At 39.7% G+C, this 24,013-nt stretch overlaps 1 protein-coding gene and 1 non-coding gene across 2 annotated transcripts; one reads left to right on the top strand and one right to left on the bottom strand.

Annotated features, from left to right (window-relative positions):
• The first annotated feature begins 1,709 nt into the window (after window positions 1-1,709).
• LOC149834927 (chromatin remodeling protein DDM1-like) lies at window positions 1,710-10,704 on the top strand. Its single transcript, XM_090009485.1, has 15 exons — window positions 1,710-1,778; window positions 1,951-2,322; window positions 2,443-2,535; window positions 3,216-3,565; window positions 3,648-3,834; window positions 3,925-4,100; window positions 8,346-8,415; window positions 8,496-8,685; window positions 8,822-8,917; window positions 9,000-9,094; window positions 9,168-9,287; window positions 9,829-9,948; window positions 10,033-10,131; window positions 10,244-10,345; window positions 10,486-10,704. Exons 1-15 carry the CDS (start codon window positions 1,710-1,712, stop codon window positions 10,702-10,704), a joined length of 2,358 nt encoding a protein of 785 aa, XP_089865611.1.
• Window positions 10,705-19,304: 8,600 nt separating this feature from the next.
• On the bottom strand, window positions 19,305-19,378 carry TRNAE-UUC (transfer RNA glutamic acid (anticodon UUC)). The gene has a single exon. It is a non-coding gene; the product is annotated as a tRNA-Glu (tRNA).
• Window positions 19,379-24,013: the final 4,635 nt, after the last annotated feature.

Genomic DNA, 24,013 nt, shown 5'->3' with positions numbered 1-24,013 from the left:
CAGGCTCCAACAAAAAAAAAACCGAGACCATAATGATTGGGTCGGCACTTTCTATGCTCCTACCAAAATATTCGGGTTTGGGTCGTGTTGAGTATCCAATACAGACCCGATCCGTTGCAGCCCTAAATGAACGGCGTCTCCAAGATAAAGGTTCAAGCTGACAGTAATACTGTCACGGGTACCCCTAACCTGAACTGCGCTCGCCTGTAATGGTAGGGTAGTTCCGCTGGTAGACTACACTAGAGGCCCTTCACCTTGTGTGTGTCTGTGTCACTCACCATTTTCTTTTCCGTGAAACTGTGCTTAGTCATTTGTGGAAACCATCCGTAACAGCCCATAAAAACTGTCCGTCCCTCAAAACTCCATTTTCTACATTTTGTTTACTACATATTCTTCATTATATTAATATTAAACATTTGTGAACATCCTTGATCAGATTGGTTTTCTTTTTTCTTTTATAAAAAAAAAAGAAGAAGCCAGATTATGGGGTTTTGACTACTTGACCGTGACTCTGCTGAGCGAGCTGAATATTCAAATTTTCTTTTTTCTTTTAATGTGCTTACACGCTCAATGCTTGACATGCAATCGTTTGAAACAATGTTAACTGTAATTTGTTATTTGCTTCAAACTTTGAATCAATACATTTATTTTTGTAAATGAGTTCTTTGGAGCTTAGGTTTAGAGTTCAAATACAAAGGGGAGCTCCCCTTGTCTGGTAGGAGCAGTCAGTGCACGTCACCTTGTATTTGGGACGTTGCAGGTTCAAAACCCAATGATATATTTATATAACTGGTACGGTCAGCCTAACCCCAGCTTGCCTTTCAAAAGAGAGAAAAAAAGTAAGTTTAAAGTTCAAATACTGTTGCCACTTGTTTAGCTCTTGTTTGTCAAGAGCTTAAGCCATAACTCAGTTCGCTACAAGCGCAAACCAAGCTTGAAGGCCATTTGACTAGTTTACCAGACCTACTTACTACAACGAAAAACGGATCACATTTTATATGAATCCCATCCAAACTCACCTACCTGAATTGAAATGTGGACTGGATTCAGGAGGATGTGGCAATACCGAACGCTCTGCAGGGCCACGTACTTATTATTATCATATTCGAGAAAATAAGCATAGGTACGGGTCCGAAACTCCGAGCCGGATCCGCCCCACTTTCAATCCCAGTACCGGTGGTCCTTTTCACGTAAAATCACATCTATCTCCGTCGGCTTTAGAGAAAAAATAAAAGAAAAAAGAAAAAAGAAAAAAGAAAAATTGATGGAGCAAAGCAACCCCAATTTCCCGCTCACGCCTCTCTCTTTCTCTTCCCCCCACCTTTTCCCTATTTCTGCCACCACTCCCATTCCCACTCCCACTCCCTCTCTCTCTCTCTCTCTCTCTCTCTCTCTCTCTCTCTCTCTCTCTCTCTCTCTCTTATTGATTCGAGGCCCTTCCTCTCCTCCTCCTCCTCCCCCCCCACCAACACCGAGGCGCAGAAGACTCAAAGGTGCAGACCTTCTCCTTTCTTCATTTGTACATTTTTCTTTGTTTTGAGGATCTCTCTCAGGTACTACCAGAACAGTGTGCATTCTTTCTTCTTTCCCCCCTTTTCTGTCTATTGTTTCCTTTCTCTTTTCTTTGTTTCTGCAAATGCAGAGTAGATGAAGGCGTATGTGTTTGTGGCTAACTTAATCTCAGGGTTTTGAGCAAGATCGGTTGAAAGATGAAAACTGATTCGAAGAAAAAGAACGAAGGGACCGCCGAGTCTCCTATTTCCGTCTTGGAAGACGAGGTCCTGTTGCCTCCCTTCTCTTCATTTCTGTCTTCTCTCTCTCTCTTTCCCTATCTTTCCCTTTATGTTCTTATTTTTTCAAACTCTGGGTTTCTCTGGGTGGAAGAAGAATGAGCGACCATCATTTGGTCTGCGTATTGAGAAAACCGCGGGTGTTTGGGTTTGATCACAGGGGAAGTGCAATGAGGAAGCGGTCGTTGCGGCCTCCGAGGATGACGCTTCGTTTGATCCGAAGAACGGAGGCTCCTCTCTGCTCGTGGAAACAATAGTCAAGGCAGAGGAGGGGTTGCAGGCGGGTCTCCAGAATGAAGAATCTAAAGATGGCGCTTCCTTTGATGCCAAAAACGGAGACTCCTCCCTGCTGTCGGAAACCATGCTCAAGGAAGAAAAGGAGTTGGAGGACGCTCGCCGGAAAGAAGATGAGGAAAGGAACCAAACGAACGAAGACAAGGAAGCATTCAACGATGACAAGTGGTTCAGTAAGTTGGACGAGCTGCTAACACGAGCGCATTATTACACCATGTTCCTCTTCGAGCAGATGGAGGTATCCACTATCCACACATCTATACGCTTAAATCTTGATTGAGATCGATTTATGTGATTATGCCTCCTTAATGGTTTCTATATAAGTTACATGTGGAGCTGCCTGTTTTTGCCTTTTCAGAAAGGGATTGAGGAGCAAATAGTCGAAGCTGCACCAGAAGAGAAAAGACGTGGTAGGAAGCGAAAGGGTTCTGCTTCCACTCAATGCAACGCCGTAAGTATACTGGTCTCCGTTCTTCTTCTTTTATTCCCTTGTTTTCCCCTTCCCCCATTATTTATTAGTTTTGACAGACCAACACTGGAAGTTCTTCTTCTTTTGTTTTTGGATATGCTAATTCCTCTGTTGAAATTATGGAGGAAGACCAATGTCAGACTGTTTTCTGTTGTTTCCCCCCATCTCTCTTTGTTTTTTGAGTTTGTGGAGCAGTATCAGTGTCTGGGTGCGTCAATCGTGTACTACCAAACTCTGCATCCCTGTAAATCCTCCGGGACCTTTCAAGGCTGTGGTGTGGTCTGCAGTCCTGATACAGGGACCAACCATAAGTTTGGACAGGTCTAGCAGGCCACTTCATTTCACTCCTAGGGTATCCAAGTCTATCTTCTGAAGCTAATTGCGTATTTTTCTCTTGGGCTGTGACCCACAATAAATTTCCAGTGCTTTTGACATTACTCCTTAATTCAACCAGATGTTTTCTTTGTGGTTTACCCAGCAGAGATTTAGTGGCAAAACCATGGGTGCCCGTCCATGGTTACAAACAGAATGTGCAGTCTTTACTTTCTAGAACTAAGTTTGCATTTAAGCAGTTCAATCACATATCTCTGTAATGGATTGTTTGTGTCATTTTTTTTGGTTGATCCCGTTATCTAAATATTGTTTCTGGTGATTTTATTCAGAAGAAGGCCAGGAAGGCAGTAACGGCCATGTTGACAAGGTCCCAAGAAGCTACTGATGAGTCACAAGATGTCGACCTTACTGCAGAGGAAAGAGCAGAGAAAGAGCAGGCATCAATTGTACCGCTGATGACTGGTGGAAAATTGAAACCTTATCAAATCAAAGGTGTGAGGTGGCTGATTTCTTTATGGCAAAATGGATTAAATGGGATACTAGCAGATCAAATGGGGCTTGGAAAGACAGTACAGACAATTGGTTTTCTTGCTCATTTGAAAGGGAACAGCCTGCATGGGCCTTACTTGATTGTTGCTCCTCTATCTACACTTTCAAATTGGATAAATGAGATCTCAAGGTAAGTTTTCTTCTTTGTGTTGATCTTCTTTTCAACTAGCAATTAATTTTTATAATACTGAGATTAAGAAAAAGTTGCACAGGTTTGTTCCCTCAATGGATGCTATTATATATCATGGGACAAAGCAAGAAAGGCTAGCTATAAGAAGAAAATGCATGCCAATGGCCATTGGTCCAGATTTTCCTGTTGTTGTTACTTCTTATGAGATTGCACTCAATGACTCTAGGACTTTAGCTCTTTACAAGTGGAAGTATGTTGTCATTGATGAGGTAAGAGTCATATGAGATTTGAATTGAGGATTTTCTGTTTTTTTATTTATTTGTCCTCCATGCCCTTAACTTCTTTTTGCTTTGGGCCAGGGCCATCGTTTGAAAAATGCAAAATGCAAACTGGTGAAAGAGTTGAAGCGGTTGAATATGGATAATAAACTTTTATTGACAGGAACACCTCTACAAAACAACTTGGCTGAGCTGTGGTCTTTATTGAATTTTATTTTGCCTGATGTGTTCTCATCATGTGAAGAATTCGAGTCATGGTAAATGTGCTTGTTTGCCAATCTTATGCGTGTATTTTTCTCGTTAACGATAAACCTTAGCCTTTCTATGTGTCTTATTGATACAAGTTAGATACCCTGTGTCGGTGTGTTGGGATTATTATTCATTTTTGGCCATTATGGTGGAATATTATGAGTGAGCAATGAGTAATAACTCTTGATATTGTTTCTAGTGATGCTAATGTTAAAGCCTTGAAATAGACGAGGTAAAGATAGTTGTCTCAATTGATCCAACTATCACGTTTGACCAATGAGAATTATTGCTTCATTATAACACCCCAATTCGGGACCTCTAGAGTTTGAGTTTGCGGGTATTACTTCACAAAGGGAAAATACCAAAGTAGTGCACATAAACATGGCACACATTTTTTTTCTAAATGACTGTCATTAATTAAATTCAAATAAAAAAGTCTTACATAAGCCATAAAGGCTACATCCTCCAAATGAGGCATCGTCTCTCAAGTTCAATAAATAAAGAAGAAAGAAAAAACTACTCTATTGAAAGACGAGGCCACCTATGTCCTGAAGAAGGCTAGCTACGTTCTACACCAAGTCCTATCCCACAAAGTCACATGGAACTTACAACCCCAATAATTAAAAAAGGGGTGAGTCTACAACTCAGTAAGAAATAAATTACAAGCAGAATAAACTTAGATTTACAATTGTAGTGAGCTTTAAGCCCCTAGTCTTATTTTAGTTTTCGATCACTTAACACATACATGTTTGTCTTTTAATTCCTTCAGTTTCTCACTCGATTTGTACAAGTTAACTTTCTCTCGATGTTAAACATTATCTATTTCAACTATATTGGTAATAGCCTACTGTGGGCATAGCAACCTGTGTAGAATATCCGAATTCTATAGTGTTGGTCAAACTATGAACCACTCCCTCTGTCTCTGTCCTCTGCAGTTTAAGATCCTCGGTAGTGAACTGGCAAGTCAGTAACTAGAGTTATACCTGTTTGAAGGTTTTCGTGGTTGATGCTACATCTTATTCTAACTATAGAGTCCCAATCCTCTCAGTGAAACCTTAAAATTCTCTAGGACATATATAATATGCATCTCATGCATTCACATAAACTCTTACTCGAGTTCATACTCACTGTCTTTCGACAAATGTTCTCATGAGACATTTTCAATCAAGTATTCTCAAGGAACAATCCTACTATTTTGAGGTTCACCAATTTCTAATTATACAAAGATATAGTCTCTCTATATCTATAAATCTCGAAGACCCATCAATGTTGGTTCTCACGTAGACGGCCGTCGGGTAGCTATTTCTACCCATCACCCTTAGTAATTTATGGGGGTTTAACATGCTAAAGTATTTCAAGTCACAGTAACACAACCACCATAACTAGTATGTGATTTGAGTCAATATCTCATCTCAAGGATTCTATTTTCATGCATGTACTAAGTTCTTCACAAACTCAAGTATGCATTTTATATAAAATACAACTCAATAAATGCAACACATGTTGAAGAATCACAAATCCATGAAATCATTTATTGCATTAATGCTAATTAACATGCATTCATTTTATAATTTCAAGAAAGGTGCACTTCTAATATGTAATTGTAAACTCATTAGAATAAATCTCTAATCTCAAGTAAACATGATTTTATGTAGTCTAATTCGCAAGTAAGTCATCTTTCAGTGTATTATTATCTAAGTGCTTATAATTTTTCTCACCTCAAATGCAAACGCCACACTCTAGTTCGCAGTTGAGTCTCTCGTAGCTCTAATTCGTAGAATCTGATCATCACACAAGTATGTTCATATTAATAATATTTTTTATACTTTTTTAAAATGATCAAAATACCCCTCTCAAGGTGGTCTCTCAGACCTCGATTTTTGTACCCTTAGTTTGGTTAGAATCATGAGAGATACAGATTCTTCTCAGCAATACGAATCCAATGCACGAAACCTCACTCAATTTTGAGTCCAGGGTGCCAAGTTATGTTAGTTTTACTAACTTAATATTTGGTCACACATACAAAGGTAATTTGGTCATTTTAACTCACTACGGTTTGATATGACAGACCAAGTCAGACTGAGCTCAGTCTGAGTTTAAAATACTAGGTTTACCGAACCTAGTCTGGACCTAATTGGGTTTGGGTTCAGACCCACTTGGACATATTGGACTGAATCTAGTTTGGTCCCAATCAGAAACATACTGGACTAACAGTTCAATTCCAATAAGGATCCAGACTAGATTGGATCTAGTTTAGTTCCAGTCAATAACCATAACTAATGATAGACTGGATCTAGATCCAGTTTTCATCTGGAACCATAACTGATCCGTACAGTTATAGACAAGATTCAGACCCAGTTCTGATCTGGATCCATAACTGATTCGTCTAGTTACAGACTAGATCGAAACCTAGTTTTGATATGGATCCAGAACTGATCTGTTTGGTTAGAGACTGGATCCAGCTGTTTGGTTAGAGACTGGATCCAGACCTAGTTTTGATTTGGATCCAGGATTAATCTGTTTAGTTACAGACTAGATCTAGACCCAATTTTGATTTGGATCTAGGACTAATTCATCCAGTTATAGATTGAATTCAGACCCAGTCGGAACTGGGTCTGGTCCAACCTTGATCGGTCCATATCAACTAGATCGAATTGGACCCAGATCCAGTCTAGTTCAATTCAATCCAGACCCAAAACAAAGAAACTGAGACTCTGTCAGACCCGACCTGGTCTGGGTACACACCCAGACCGGTTCGGTCAGACGGACTCGGTCCAATTCAGTTCAGACCGATTTTGTCCATTGAGACGACCCTTTTTTTTTTTTTTTGACCAGACTCGTTCTGAGCTGCATCTGGATCGAGTCGGTCTCTGTGTCCAAGTTTGGGTTGGGCAACTCGGTCTGGTTCAGCCCAAACCGAGTCAATCGAGTATACGATTGGACGGCCGTTCCTTCCCCTTCTTCTAATTGGCCTGACAAAATGGCCGAGACAGAGGGAGGAACGAGACAGAGGGTGTTCCTCCTTCTGTCTCGCCCTCTCTCGGTTCATGGTGGCACCATCGGCAACCATGGTGGTTGTCGATGGTTGGGTCTCTACCGCCCCTCTTTTTCTTTTTCTCGTTGAGAAAAGACGCCGACAACCACGGTGGTTGTCGGATGAGATAGCGGTTTCCTACACACACTCTCTCTCTCTCTGAACTACGCTGGCAGCCAGTGTCTGCCAGCTTCTTCATTTCAAATACACCGGCAGCCATGACTGCCAACCTTCTAAAAAACAAACAGAAAAAGAAAAACAGGGGATGAGAGTTTACCTCCTCCAACGACGGTGTTCCATCGGCAGCGCTCTTGCGACACTCTCTTCCTTCTCTCTTGTTCTCAACTCTCTCAAGCTCTTTGTTTCTCTCTCTCGTCGAGTGGGGCAGGGAGGCACACCATAGAGTCCTCATTCACCCACCCGACAATCGTGGCAGGCGTGGTTTATCCTCACCTCCTGCAACTAGAGAGGGAGACAGTTCCACATTTGGGGGAACCGTCTTCCCCGTGATTTTGAAAACTTGCTTTTTTTTTATGTTTATGCTCCCCACCCGGCTGTGTCGGGTGGGTTTTACATTCATCCTTGCTGCACTTTAGTAAATTGAAATAATTTTGTGGCAGTTGTTTTTTCATGGTTGGATGTTACTAGCAGAGCATTCTATTATTTTTGTACTGTTGGATGGATTTCCTGAGCACATATACAAGCACTTGATTGTGTATACCTGCCCATCTAACCAGCCTCTGTTGGAGAGGATCAAATAACTTTTAGCTACTCATTATCTTGAGGTAAGGATTTTCCCATGGTTTGCTGCAGAGAATACTCGAGAAGTATAGGCTTTCCTATGTAGAGTGCAGTCTTTCATAAAAAACTATGATATCTTGACAACATCTGGCTTTTAATTTTTGGGTGGGAAAAACAGCTTGCCTAAGTTTGCCATATTTTCCCGTGCATAACGGCAGCCAAAAATGGAATTTTAATTTTTGGATTTTGGAACAAGTTCTTTTGCATAATTTTTGGTGTCTAAACCAGAATATTTAGTTGTTCCAGAATTATCAGGCTTAAATAAGGTATCAAAGCAATAAAGACTTTTGAGGGTGAGAAAGCAATAACTAGCCAATATGGAGTGTTTAAATTAATATGCAGATCCTTTATAAATATTTTTGTTTTGTTGTTTTACTGCACACATGTTCTATTGTTTATAATTGGGAATCTTTGCTAGGTTTGATTTCTCAGGGAAGTCTAACAGCGAGGTCCAACAGGAAGAGTTCAGAGAGAAAAGAAAAGTTCAGGTATGCATTTTCTCATGTGTAGTTCATTTCGCACTTCATGGACTTGTGTGGAGCTGCAAGGTTTCAAATTTTATTTGCAGGTTTTAACCAAGCTTCACTTGATTTTACGTCCCTTTATACTGAGAAGATTGAAAGAAGATGTTGAGAAGAAGCTTCCTCGGAAGAAAGAGATTATTCTTTATGCAAATATGAAAGAACACCAAAAAAGGATCCAGGAACATTTGATCAATAAAACTATTGGAGATTACCTACAAGAGAAGGCTGTGTTTAGTAAGAAATGATTGTAATTAATTGCATTTCTTCAGTGAATTATTTGGATAAGAAGTGAAACTGTTAGATGCCTATGGCCTTTTCGCTTCTGGTTGACCATGCTTGGTTCCAATCTATATGTTTCGTGATGATGCAGGCTCTGGAATTAAAGGCAAGCTGAACAATCTGATAATGCAGCTCCGCAAGAACTGCAACCATCCTGACCTTCTGGATTCTGTAATTGAGCAATCATGTATTGCCTCCTACCTTTGCTCGTTTTACTTGGTATTTTTTTCCTTCAATTATATCTGAGCTCACCTTGCTGTGTGGTATAGTATTCTATCCCCCTGTTGAGCAATTGATAGAACAATGCGGAAAGTTTTGTTTGCTGGACAGACTTATTTCACATCTGCTCCCTCGAAAACATAAGGTTACCGTCGATATTCTTCTGTTTGCATTAGTTTATTCATGGTTATAGTATTCTAATTGTGTTTTTTTTTCAGGTTCTGATCTTCTCACAGATGACAAAGGTGTTGGATATTCTGGATCACTATTTCAATGAGAAAGGCCTCCAAGTCTGTCGCATTGACGGTCATGTGAGACTGGAGGAAAGACAAAAACAAGTAGGTTCTAATCCTCAATTTTAAGAAAAGTATACTTGAAGTGCAAACCCCTCATGCTTTTGCCAATAATTTGTTCTCACATGCAAGCTTTGAGTTTGCGCATGGCATTGATTCGCCGTTTATGTGTCAAACTATGGTGTCCTCTGGTTCCTAATATTTCATTCTTGTTCCATCTATCCTCTTTGTTTTATCCATGCACTAAAGGCAGTGACTCGAAAGCAAACAGCTACTTGTGCAATCAAATTGCACATGCTACACGAAATAAGTCATGAGATTTCAAAATTGAGTTTGTGGGGAGAATATCGGGAAAATCTTGGTATATATAATATTAAGAATGTAAGGAATATAAAAAAATATATAAATTATGAAAAGTTGAAGACTAGCAAATTGTGACAACATTGCTATATATTGGAACATTGATATTTTGACAATCTCACGTATGGATGATATTTCTATGGTTTGTGACTATCCTGCTATAATATTGTGAATCTTGTCAATATTTGTAATGTAATCGGTTGGTGGTTTTCCTGTGTAAAAACAGATCAGAGATTTCAATGATATAAGCAGCAATCTCTGTATATTTCTTCTGAGTACACGTGCAGGCGGACTTGGTATTAACCTCACTGCTGCTGATACATGCATTCTATATGACAGTGACTGGGTAAGATCATTCTCTAGGACATGATTTGCTTGTATTATGTTTAATGCTGATTTTAATTGGCCATGTTAACATTTTATGTTGTAGAACCCTCAAATGGACTTGCAAGCCATGGATCGGTGCCACAGGATTGGACAGACAAAGCCTGTACATGTTTATAGGCTAGCAACTTCACATTCTGTAGAGGTATATTAAGGACATGCTTCTTGTCAGAGTTTGTTTTTCAGTTTGATTTTATGTTTTAACTTGTGTACCAGTGGATCAAGCTCTTAAGCTGCCAAATCATTTAATTCAACAGGGCCGCATGCTGAAGAGGGCTTATAGCAAACTGAAGCTTGAACATGTCGTCATTGAGAAAGGGCAGTTTCAACAAGAAAAGGACAAGCCAAACGTTCTTGAGGTAACCAGAATTGCTGGCTTCTTTCAAATATATTGGTATCAGAAGTGAAGTAACGAGTATCAAAATTAGGTTTAGTGGAGATGATCGTATAGAAACCTTTGATGTGAAAGTTTAGTGGATTTGTGCGTTGTTGTTTTCAGGAGTCGGATTTGCTGGCATTGCTTCGGGATGATGAAGGTGAAGAAGATAACCAAGTGCAGACTGATATCAGCGAGGACGATCTTTTGAAGGTTTTAGATAGGAGCGACCTGGTTGATGGCATGGAGGCAATACACCAGCTTCCTATTCGAGGGCCTGGTTGGGAGGTGGTAACGTCAGCGAAGCAGGGCGGATCTATGCTTTCTTCGCTTGAAAGTTGATAAATCGAACATTCTATCTAAGGCGGAATTTTGGGTTATATTGTCATTCCTTTTGAGGTTTACAGAAGGCGGTAGTAAGGTTTTCTTGTTTCTGTTGGCTAGTTTTCGTTCAAGGTGCCACTGAAGTTTTGTATAGGCTGATAGCTTTACGATGCCACCGGAGTTTTTCTGTAGATCTCCATTTTGTGGGGTGTATGCTTATTGTACGTCTTAAAAGTATGGGCCATTAGTTGGCTTGTTATCTTAATCATTCAAATCTTCTCCCCTGTTTTAGCATCTCTATTGATTATTGTTGACTGCTGGGTGATTACCTGGTCGGGTTATTTTGGCTTCATAATTAGACCCAGTTTGAACGGACCAACACCGGACCTCCTTGATGCATTTACACTTTTCTTCTCTATTATTATTATTATTTTCCATGAAACCATGTCCCGTTCTTTTTTAATAACCAAGACGTTGAAGGAGCTGATAAAAAAAAAACTAAGATATTGAAGGTAGACATTTACGAAAATGTCAGGAGGATTAATAAAAGTGTGGGTTTGCTGTTGGATTGCAAGGCTAGCATTTTATGTATGTCGTCCAGCACCATGGGACAACAAAATAGCTATGCTTGTAGCCAAGCTCAGACTTGTTGCATCGAACTCTTAATTTTTTCTCGTTGGTTGTCGACGAATTTTACCTGTACTGCGTATGTCGACAGGGAGGTGCTAGAACAAGGACGTATTTGCATTTGCGCCTGAGAAAATGGCTACAGAAATATTTCTCCCAATAGACCTTGGGTCTCAGAGAGCCTTCCATTGGAAATGGCTTCCCGATCCCTCCTGGTGGCGAAGCCATTTCATATGAGAAATGGGAAAACCGTCCCATGGGGCTGTTTGTTTCAGCCCGGCAGGAAAGGCAAGTATTTTCATGTGAAACAAATAGCTGCTAAGCGGAGGGTTGGGGAAAACTTTTTTCACCTCCAAAATTTCCCACCAGTGAAAATTTTAGGTTATCTTCTCATACAAAAACAATTTACAACGCTTGCAAACCCTAAATAACTCTTTAGGGGAATAAATGTCTCACTCTACCAACCCTTTTATTGCGATGGTTGCAAATATCCCCAGAAGCCGTAGCATGGGTTTCACTTCCACCCTGTATGAAATAAAGAAGTTGGGTGGCATGTTTCTTCCGTTTACGCAAGGACACTTGACCATATTGTCACAGCCTCATTGTTTGAGCATGGATCATTTGATTAGACCTTAAGTGATCCGAATCTTCACTAATGATCGCACCTCAGAGGCCATTGATAGTATGGTACTCCTTAGTAGCCTATAATTGATATTTTAATGACTGTGTTGTTGGATTAACCACCACGGCTAACGTGGTGGTTATCCACAACGTGGATACATCCCCGATAAGGGATGATCCTACCGATAAATCAACATAAGATGAAGGAGAACAGTTATGCAAACCGTTCTCACCCTATGCGTATAAAAACAGGGTATCATGAGCGACCCAGTGACGGAAATTGAAGGTCTACTCAACGACTGCATCCGGTAGCCTGGGCTCGTGGAGGGCAGCAGTCTGGCTGAGAAGAGAACCGACCGGCGACCATCTCCGGCAAGCACATTAGCTCCATCAATAGCGGCATCAGGTACGCTCCCGCTCTGCTTTTCTGTTTTTATGCAGGGCCACTAACACACAGGGGAGCCGATTGAGGCCTCGCCGGAAAACCCCCATCCGGACCCTACATTGGGTTATAGGCCCACACCCCGCTTTTGCTGCGGGGTGTGCTCTGGGTCGACCAGCAAAGCAAGTCACCGTGGGGTGACGTTGCTGCTGGTCACCGGCGACTGTCGCCGTTGGGCGACAGACTGATTAAAAAAAAAAAACTATCTTACCTCTGTTTTTGGGGGGTTTCCTGTCGGCTAGGACCCCGCCGGCGTTTTCTTCTCCATCCGCCATTAGCAGGCTGCAGGAGCTGTCGCCGGAGACTATTGAGTCACCGGATTTCTGAAGGCTTCTGCGTTCTTGGCCGGCGGATGGCTGCTTTCACCGGAGAAGAAGCGCCATCAGGCCGCGTTGGTCGCCGACGGGCGGCGACGTTGGTCGCCGAAAGGCGCCGATATTGATCGCCGGCAGGCGACTTTGGTCGCCGACCGACGACATTGGTTGCCGGCAATGAAAAGGGGAAAACCCCTGTTTTCTAAAAGATCGGGTTTTCTGCCCTTTTTTCAAATTCTTTTTTTGTTTCGGGTCGGGTTCATTTTCTGAACCGGACCCACCCACCCGAATCCGATTCATAAAGTTGATTCGGATCGGATCCGGGATTCGGGTGGAGACTCGCTCGGGTCCGACCCGGATAAGGTAAACCCGGGTCAGACCCAGATCCAGTAGTTACCGGGTCCGACCGGATCCGGTTATTAGCGGAGTAGACCCGGATCCAGTCTGAGCCGAGCCAGACCCAGATCCGTTTTGTACCAGGCCCGACCTGGATCCGGTTTGTACCGGGTCTGACCCAGACCCAGTCTGTACCGGGTCCGACCCAGATCCAGATAATTCCGGGTCTGACCCAGATTCAGTTACAGTTGGGTATGACCCGGATCCAGAAGGGTCCAGACACTATTTGGCCTGAACTGGATCAAGGACTGACTCAGCCCCTTTCCGGGACCGGTTCAGAGCTGTTTTTGGTCGGTTCCTTCCAGTTTCTCACCGGTTCCGAGATGCTAAGACTCTGTTTTCTTAAATATAAGAAAATATAGGGATTTTGGCATACGACTATAGGGTTTTTATGAACTTTTGTTCATACTTGACCCAGTTCATAAGGTTCTGAACCGGTTCAGACCCTTGGATGACCGGTTCGAGGCTGTTTCAGACCGGTTCAGAGTGCTTTAAGACTGGTTCGTGAAACATATGACAGGTTCATTTAGTTTTAGAACCATTTCGAGAGTCATATGTCTAGTCCGTTCGGTTTATAGACTATTTTAAGATATTATTTTATATTTTATATATTGGCATTTAGGATAGTCAGATAACTTAGTGTATTCATGTCACCAAAGTGACTGAATACATGTATGTTGTAAAAAATGTTGTACTATCATATGGTTTTAGTCAATATTAATGTTGTACTTATATTCATGAAACGATAAACGACCCAAAGGTAGTTTTATCGTGTTTGGAATTTAAGTAGGGTAGAATAAGGTAAATGTGTCGAGATACATCACACATGTGTATCCAAAGGCACCTTGTGTTGATGGTCTAACTTCACAAGAACCTTAGTTTTACCGAATATGGTCGGGAGGCGAAGTGATTTCGCGTGTCGGAGCTCTAACCAAAGTAGGACTCCGATGACCCCCTTCACTCGCCTGGAAAGAAGCATATCAAGGGCCTTTATTATTTTGCTTTTTCCACTAAAGTTTTAGTCTCGTATGAATGCTTCCTGATACGTGTCTTTTGTCATGCAGTTTCTAGTTCTGTGATTTTAGATGGCTCTAGCTCTATATCTTTTCTAGATGGATCTAATTTTAGTGATTGGAAAGAAACTGTTTTATTTGCATTAGGGTATATGGATCTAGATCTGGCTCTAAGGATAGATGAACCCGCTGCCCTCACTGATGAGAGTACCGCTGATCAAAAGATTGCTTTTGAGAAGTGAGAGCGCTCAAATAGACTTACCTTGTTGCTTTTGCAATCTAAAGTAGCTAAGAACATTCGAAGCGCTATCCCACAATGCAGAACAACGAGGGAATTCATGAATGCCATTGAGACACAGTTTGTGAGTTCAAACAAGGCTAGAGCCAGTACCCTGATGTCAAAACTGATATCTATGAAATATACTGGAGGGGGGAAACATTCGCCAATATATTTTGGAGATAAGGAACATAGCATCTCAGCTGAATGACATGAAGCTCACCATCTCTGATTCTTTCCTAGTGCATTTAGTCCTAACATCCTTACCCTTGGAATACAGACCTTTCAAAATCTCGTACAACACACATAATGATGAATGGACATTTAATGAACTTATGTCCAAGTGTGTTGAAGAAGAAGAAAGGATGAAAGGTGAGAAGGTGCATAGTGCACATATGGCTTCTCATACGTCCAAGGTAGGACCAAGGAAGAATGCATTTAAGAGAAATGCTAGGAAGAAGCCAACTGGGGATAAGTCATCCTAAGACAAGTAATCCAACTCTGCTCCCATAAAGTGCTTCTTTTGCAAGAAAAATGGACACAAAAGGCAGATTGCATAAAGTACAAGAAGTGGTTGAAAAGTGAGGTAATTTGTCATTTGTTTCTCATGAATGTAATTTATTACAAATTCCTGAAAATAGCTGGTGGATTGATTCTGGTGCTACTGTTCATATTTCCAACTGTCTACAGCTGTTTCTGAGCAGAAGGGAACCAACAATGCATGAGAAAAGCATCTATTCGGGAAACAAGATGCGTTCACATGTGAAGGGTGTTGGAACCTGCAGGATTACTCTGGATACAAGCGTAGTTTTAGATCTTCATGATGTCTTTTATATTCCATCGTATAGTAGAAACTTAATTTCAATTTCAAAGTTGGATAAATTTGGATATTGTTTTAAGTTTGAAAATTCCAAATTATTCATATTCAGAAATTCAATTGAAATTGGTTCTGTATCAGTTTATGATGGTTTATATAAATTGAATGTGAAAAATCCAAACTCAAGAGTCTTTGACTTCTGAATACGCATTGGTTGGAAATAAACGTAGCATGACGAATGATAAATCTTACATGCTTTGGCATCGAAGGTTGGGTCATATCTCTGAAAAGAGAATAAAGAGACTTGTAAATGAAGGGATCTTGCAATCTCTAGATTTTACTGAAAATGATCCATGTGTTGATTGCATAAAGGCTAAGCATACAAACACATATAAAGAGGGTGCCAAACGCAGTAGTGAGATATTAGAAATAGTCCATACGGATGTATGTGGACCGTTTTCTCCCTGTTACACAGGCGAAAAATATTTCGTCACCTTTATTGATGACTATTCTCGGTATATGTATCTCTACTTAATTTTCGAAAAATCTGATGTTTTTCAGATGTTTAAGGAATTTAAGAAAGAAGTAGAGAAACAAACCGATAAGGTTATTAAAATAGTCAGGTCTGATAGAGGTGACGAATATTATGGTAGGTTTACTGAGATGGGGCAAAGGGAAGGACCATTAGCGCGATTTCTTAAAGAGGAAGGCATTGTGCCTCAATATACCATGCCTGGTAGTGCCTATCAGAATGGTGTAGCTGAAAGGAGAAATCGTACGCTTAAGGAAATGGTCAGAGCTATGTTGAATTATTCAACACTTCCCATAAATTGTGGGGCGAAGACTTAAGGACTGCTGTGCATATTTTGAATAAGGTTCCTACGAAATCTGTGCCTAAAACTCCTTACGAGCTGTGGACAGGTAGGAAACCATCATTGTCTTATATGCACATATGGGGATGTCTTGCAGAAGCTAAACTATATAACCCCCACATTAAAGCCTTTGATCCAAGAACAACCAGTGGATATTTCATTGGTTATCTAGAAAGATCAAAAGGATACATGTTTTATTGCCCATCTCACTCACCACAGATTGTTGAAACGGATAAGGCTAAATTCCTAGAAGATGGTTCAGTAGGATTAAGTGCACTTCAAAGCATTGGTTTTGAGGAAATACAGGATCCAGTTTCATCACCTGTTAAGGAAAACATCGAAAGATACCACATTGTTATTCCTAATGATGGTGTGGTTGATCATTCGATTGTTAATGCACAAATCCAAAGTGAACCTATTGTGGACAATACGGAAGAGCATGAACAAGATGATCAGGTTCAATCAGAGCCTGAGGAACGACCTGTTTGGAGATCCACAAGGATTAGGAGATCTGCCATACATCCTGATTATGTGGTGTACCTTCAGGAGCCTGGTGATTTCATAGATATGGATAATGATCCGTTGACTTTTATGGAAGCTGTTGAAAGCAAACAATCTTCGCACTGGATTGAAGCCATGAAAGAAGAGTTAGACTCTATGGCTAAAAATCAAGTGTGGAATCTTGTCACGTTACCTAAAGGAGTAAAACCCATAGGGTGTAAATGGGTCTTTAAGACCAAGAAGGACTCCAAAGGTAACATAGAGAGACATAAAGCAAGATTGGTTGCTAAAGGATTCACCCAGATGAAGGGCATTGACTATAATGAGACATTTTCTCCTGTCTCAACTAAGGACTCAATGAGGATTATTCTGACCCTCGTAGCTCATTATGACTTAGAGATACATCAGATGGATGTGAAAACAACATTCCTCAAAGGGGATCTGAATGAAGAGGTATACATGGAACAACCTCTTGGTTTCTCTGAAAATGATCATTTGGTTTGTAAGCTTAACAAATCAATATATGGACTTAAACAGGCCTCCCGACAGTGGTATATTAAATTTTTCCAAGTCATTGTGACTTTTAGGTTTACAGAAAACATTATTGATCAATGTATATACCTTAAGGAAAGTGAGAGTAAGTTCATTATATTGATGTTGTATGTGGATGACATCTTACTTGCAACCAACTTCAGAGACAAAACAATTTCTTGCATCACATTTTGATATGAAAGATATGGGTGAGGCTGCTTATGTTCTTGGCATTGAGATTCGTCGAGACAGAGCAAAAGGTGTTCTAGGCCTCTCTCAGAGAACTTATATAGAAAAGGTGTTAAAGCGATATGGGATGGAGAATTGTTCTCCTACTTCTACACCTATATCAAAAGGTGACAAGCTGAGCCTAAATGATTGTCCACAAAACGATATTGACAAAGCATAGATGAGTGCTTATCCATATGCATCAGTTGTTGGCAGCTTGCAGTACGCACAAACATGTTCTCAACCAGATATTTCTTTTGCAGTAGGGGTACTTGACAGATTTCAGTCTAACCCAGGTTTATCCCATTGGAAGGATGCCAAGAAAGTCTTGCGGTACTTGCAAGGGACAAAAGACTATATGTTAACATATCATAAAGTTGATCACCTCGAGATCATTGGCTACTCAGATGCGGATTTAGGAGGATGCCTTGATAGTAGAAAGTCTACTACTGGGTACGTCTTCTTACTTGCTAGGGGAACGATCTTTTGGAGGAGTGGAAAGCAGACGACTGCTGCCCACACCATGGAGGCAGAATTCATTGCTTTGTACGAGACTACTTCGCAGGCTATATGGTTAAAGAACTTCATATCACAGTTAATGGTGGTCGATTCCATTGGGAAGCCACTGAAGGTCTACTGTGATAATGAAGCTGCGGTGTCCTTTTCGAACAACAACAAAAGTACTACGTCATACAAGCATATAGAATTGAAGTATTTTGTTGTTAAAGAAATGACGGAGAATCATTTAGTGCATATTGTCAATATTGGTACCAAAGAGATGATCGCTGATCCTCTTACTAAAGGGCTAGCACCGGGATTATATTCCGAACATGTAATGAGGATGAGAATGTTAAACTCTTTTTGACACATGCATATATAAATAAAGTGAACACTTTCAGTTTTTTATTCTCATTAAGGTTGTTGTCAATCTTCTAAGGATTAGAGATTCACTTTAGGACCTTTAGAATAGATTATAAAGGCCAATCTATTCATCAAGTTATTTCCATAAGGTTTTCTGGTTAAAAAGATTTATCGTCGGATCAAGTGGGAGAATGTTGGATTAACCACCACGGCTAACGTGGTGGTTATCCACAATGTGGATACATCCCCGATAAGGGATGATCCTGCCGATAAATCAGCATAAGATGAAGGGGAACGATTATGCAAACCGTTCCCACCCTATGTGTATAAAAACAGGGTATCATGAATGACCCGGTGACAAAAATTGAAGGTCTACTCACCGACTGCATCCGGTAGCCTGGGCTCGTGGAGGGCAGCAGTCGGCTGAGCAGAGAATCGACCAACAACCATCTCCGGCAAGCACAACAGCTCCATCAATGGCGGCATCAGGTACGCTCCCGCTCTGCTTTTCTGTTTTTATGCAGGGCCACTAACACACAGGGGAGCCGATTGAGGCCTCTCCGGAAAACCCCCATCCGGACCCTACATGCGTTGGATGTTTTGTAGAATTAACCATGTCTCCGTGGTCTTTTCAGTGAAGAACATGCGTTACATTAAAGGAGCTTTTGATGTGTGGCTACGTTCTAAAGCAACCTAAATGATCAAATGTACACAATGCGGTAGAAATTTGCAAAAAAAAAAAGGATTTACAACTAAACAGTTGGTTTCAGAACATTTTGCCATTTTGTTGTTAAAGAAACTATGCAAAATAATTGATTAGCAAGATGAATGAAATTCTTGAAGGTACCCAACAAAAAAACCCTACTTTAGGTCTTTTTTTGTATTTAATTCTGGATGAACCTGTAGCCTAGGCCCCTAGAATGTGCGACGTTCACTCAGGCAAGTGTTCGCTGGATTCATCCAAAGGTGGATTTGTGCCGACGAGAACGGAAAAGCAAGCCAGGCTGATCAGATTGGCAGAGTAAAAAACAAGAAGTAAGGGCGAAGCAGGTGCGTGACATAAAATAATAGCATATACATGTGAAAAAGAAAAGAGTAATAAAGTAGTAAAAATGATTTTCCATTGCCGGGATTTGAACCCGGGTCGCCTGGGTGAAAGCCAGGTATCCTAACTGGACTAGACGACAATGGAATGAATGCCATAATTTGTATGTAAAATTTTCATATTGCAAGTCACGATCCTAGCTAATCACATCAACAAATCCTCGTCTTTCTGTGGCCCACAACGACTTCCAACACTTGGGTTAAAGTAGCTCGGCTTATGGCATTTAAGATGATCGACCGATACCCGAGGTGTTCGTCCCCCCCCCCCCCCCCCCCCCCGCGTTTTTTTTTCTTGGGATAAGCAAGCAGACCCCCTACCTGTGTATTCATTTAAAAAAAATCTGTACAAAAGATGGCTGTATGATATTTACATTTGTTCTTTTGAATGAAGCCAATCTGATGGCCGATCCTTTCAATTATATTCTAGTCGGGGGTTCGGAGTCAGAAAAAAAAATTTAGTGTGATAGGCGCAGGTTTGGGAGCAGCGCCCCCAATTTTTTTTTTAAGATAAAATAAAAAATGGCTACAATTATTAATAAAAATCTATTTCATATGGACAAATCAAACTATCTGCTGCAGTTTTTCTCAACTTCAACTGAAAGTTCTTAAACATTATCTAATGGCAATATATTACACTGGTGCGATAATTTAAAGTTCATAACAATGCATAAAATTTATTTATGACAAAATAAATGAAAATACAAAAGTACCAATTAAAATGGACCCCGACGGTTACCCACAACATAAAATGGGTAAATTGCTTTTTTATTTTAAATAAAATTTGATAAAAAATAAATGCAGTGAGGTCAGGATCAACCCTACTTCAGAGTTGATTTAATTAAATCCACTCCAATCCACCTATAATTTGATTAAATCAAACTAGCACATATTTGATTAGTCAAATTACCCAAAAGATCGGTGTCTCATCGTCATGCTCAATCGGTGTCTCGTCATCTCGCTCACTCAGGAGCACGAGAACAGTGCCAGAGGCTTGGAGGAGAAGCGTGGGCGACCGACATCGAAGGAGAAGCTCGGCCGACTTCGAATAAGAAGCTAGGTAACGTTGGATCGGTCGTCGGGAGTCGGGGGATTTGGTGAAGACGAGGGTAAGGGCTAGGACACTCAAAATCAAGATCGAAGAAGAAGAGGGGCTGAGGGGTAATAAGTTAAACAGGTCGGATCCAGCACGGGCGGGTGCCTGCCCTCGCCAGGTGCTGGATCCGACCCGAGAATCAGGGATGGGCTAGGACTGGGCTTTTAAATTTTTTTTTAACTAGGCCGAGAGACAGGACTGGGCTACAACCCAGTCCTGCCCCCCTCCCCCAGCTCCGCCTTTGGAATCAGGGTTGGGCTAGGACTGGGCTTTAATTTTTTTTTTTAACTGGACTGGGAGGCAGGACTGGGCTACAACCCAGTCCTGCCTCCCCCCAGCTTCGCCTTTGGCTGAAGATATCAAGGTGGCCAACTCTTCGAATAACAAATTTTCTAATTGAATCCACACATTCTTTGACTTTCGTCTGTCTCTTGCTCTCCCGGCCTTCAAATGTACAAAATTTTATTCTGGATATTTCAAATTTTCCAGGTGACCAGTTGGAAGGCTAAAATCCAACTTTCAAGGCTAAGATCCAACTTTCGTAGAATTCCTGTTTCCTCTATAGTTTAATTTCCACTAAAATGTCTCCATACTGGATATGTTTCTTACCGAACTTGAGCACTGGTTGGGACTAGATTTACTTCGATTGAGATGCGGTAGGCTACAAGCAGATGTTGTGCAGTTTCTTCATCCTCCCCACATAAGCAACAGTGGCTGGGGAAGGAATACCCTAAACCTTTGAGCATGTCTTGAGTTAGGAGCTTACCTTGGATTGTAAAAAATAGATTTATTGTGCCATCGACAACTGGTATTCACATGCCAAATTGATCGATGGATCTAATGAGGTCCCACAATTCTTTTGAGGAGATAGGCGAAGAACCGATCCCTTGCAAACAATAAGATTTGTTAGGGTCCCATCGCTGCAAGATTATGAACCACCCAAGTCACTTGTATTGGGGTTATCTATAAAGACTAGGATCATGGTGTGCAAAGTAAAAACTAGAGGAGAAGAGAAATGAGGAATAAATTAACGCCATGCTTCAGGGTAGATTTCTCGATTGATTATCGAGTTCTTTGAATGTGTCCTACAGAGGCAGGGGCTGGAGTAATTTATCCTCTTCTGAGTAACCGTTACCCATCCATAACCGACTTCACTGGATTCCCAAACTTGTTGAGAATCCAATGAGTGGTCCCACCACTATTCTGGTGGTTTCTATCTCAATGACCCACTATTCAAGTGGGTCATTGGATTCTATGTGAGACCCATTTGGCCACACTAGATTCGTACCAGGATCCAACATCTCCCACTTGGCTATATGAGGTGAACACCCACATTGTATCATAATCATTGCATTATGTATGACATTATATGACATTATGAGGTTTTACATACACTAGTTGGATTTCTTCTTCATGATATATCCCTATCATGATGCTATTAATAAATTAGGTTGTTTTTCTATCATGTCATAAATTTTATCATAACCTTTTCAAGTATTCAACATTTACTGCATACTAAGTCATGCAATTCATAGATAAAAAATAAATACATCATAAGGTAGGTCACATATAGTCATGGTGTTCTTGGAGCTCTTCTATGACTTTACCATAGACATGTACACTATTAGAGTACTATAAAATTTATTAACTCATAAATTCATGATTTGCTAAATATAACAAATACTCCTTTCCATGTACATTATCACATGTTTTACCACCTGATCATTTTAGATCAGTATATCTGGATCCAAATAGTCATAAAAGTAACTGACCAACACCATTTAGCAGTTCATGCATGAAATCAAAATATCCCTTCATGAATTTATATAAGCATACTATAGGGAGCATTATTTATAATGATTATTTGTCATCATATACAAATAAATATCCTTATATGCATGTGTAAAATTATAATTCAGCTCTCACTTTTTCAATGCATGCATTTAAACAATATTTGCATTAAACCATGACATCATGAGGTTTTACATACACTAGTTGAATTTTTTCTTTATGATATATCACCATCATGAGAATATTCACAGACTATGTTGATTTTTCATCATGAAGTTAAGCAAACATCTCTATATCTAAATCCAATTTGGATATACACCAGATCTATATTTAATGAAAGTAATCTCATTATCATTTGGATATGCCAAATATGATAAGCCAATTACAAGGCTTTAATCAAACCACAAGTTTGAACATTTAAGTTCAAATCTTATATCGAATCCACAAGAATATATATATATATATATATATATATATATATATATATATATATCCAAATTTATTAGATTTGTAGGATTCTATATCTAAATCTAACTTGAGATGTTATCTATCAAGTCCAACACAATTCATATTAAAATAGATCTCCATTCAAGCTTAAATAAAACCATGGATCACTCAAGATTTGACCATAATCCAAATCCAAATCCACATCCAAAACCATATATTTCAAATGCAAATGGATCCATATTAAACATCCAACATTTTACTTATCTGGATCTAACTGTATCAAACACATATCCATACAAAACATATATCATTATTAGATCCAAATATCTGGCCTGATACTATCTAGATTCAACATAAAACTTGGATCAAATCTAGATCCATAAAATATATCTGACAATATATATATATATATATATATATATATATATATATATATATATATATATATATATATATATATATATATATATGTCTCTGGATCAATACTCCATATTCAAGCATAACACTTATCCTAGTCCAATCACAAAAACTGAATCAAACTAGATCCATATCCAATATTTGGGCATCTAGATCCAACACTAGATCCGTACAATAAGAGAATCCAATAACATAGCTCAGATTTAAACTCATTCAATTTGATCTATATCAATCAACTTGATCTTAATCTCATTTTGATATATCCAGATTCATACAAATTTAACCATATCCATAATATTTTACTGGATCAAATAAAGGTTTGTGTCACCTTATTAGACCCAAACATTTGATTTAATACTGATCAAATCCAATTTTGACTCAAACATTATATTTAATAGATCTTATAATTAAACTTGATCTATATAAAAATTGGATCAATACAAACTATACTGAATCTAGATATGAACATAGTATTAATGCATATAAAAACATATGCAGATACAATATTTTAGGATAAAAAAATATCAGGGTAGAGATATAAAATAATTCATAACTATGTCCAAAAAGTTTTATCGGATCCAACCAAGTTTTTAAGAAGCTACCTGAACAACTTGACCTAATCCATATCCAAACCCGTCTGAATAATGCTCTAGGAGGTATTCTACAAACTAGAAGAACTTTTCTACAAAATCCGAAAAGTCAGAAACAGTTCTTGAGTAAATTCAACAATCCAGAACAATTTTTTTGTGTTAAACAAAAAATTGTAAGTGCTTTATGTAATTTCAGAAAAGTAAAAAAAACCCCAGCAATGAGAAAATCCTCAAACTATAACCTTGTCTCTAATATTTTTTAGAGAACAGGTATGTTTCTGAAATTTCCCAGAAATAGAGCCCCTATTATGTAAAAAGTATAGGCAAAATTAATATAAAAGGAAGAGACAGAATGGTAAAAACCACCTAAAAAAACTGGTAAAAC

This window comes from Nuphar pumila, chromosome 6, assembly GCF_984573655.1.
Source record: "Nuphar pumila chromosome 6, dmNupPumi1.hap1.1, whole genome shotgun sequence".
NCBI classification, from domain to species: Eukaryota; Viridiplantae; Streptophyta; class Magnoliopsida; order Nymphaeales; family Nymphaeaceae; genus Nuphar; species Nuphar pumila.
This window is presented reverse-complemented; position numbering and strand designations above follow the sequence as displayed.

Excerpts from the sequence above, each read along its gene's own strand:
- LOC149834927 (XM_090009485.1), top strand. The coding sequence starts at position 1,710 with ATGAAAACTGATTCGAAGAAAAAGAACGAAGGGACCGCCGAGTCTCCT. Across the intron at positions 4,101-8,345 it reads TGTGAAGAATTCGAGTCATG|GTTTGATTTCTCAGGGAAGT; the intron begins GTAAATGTGCTT and ends AATCTTTGCTAG. Across the intron at positions 8,686-8,821 it reads ACAAGAGAAGGCTGTGTTTA|GCTCTGGAATTAAAGGCAAG; the intron begins GTAAGAAATGAT and ends GTGATGATGCAG.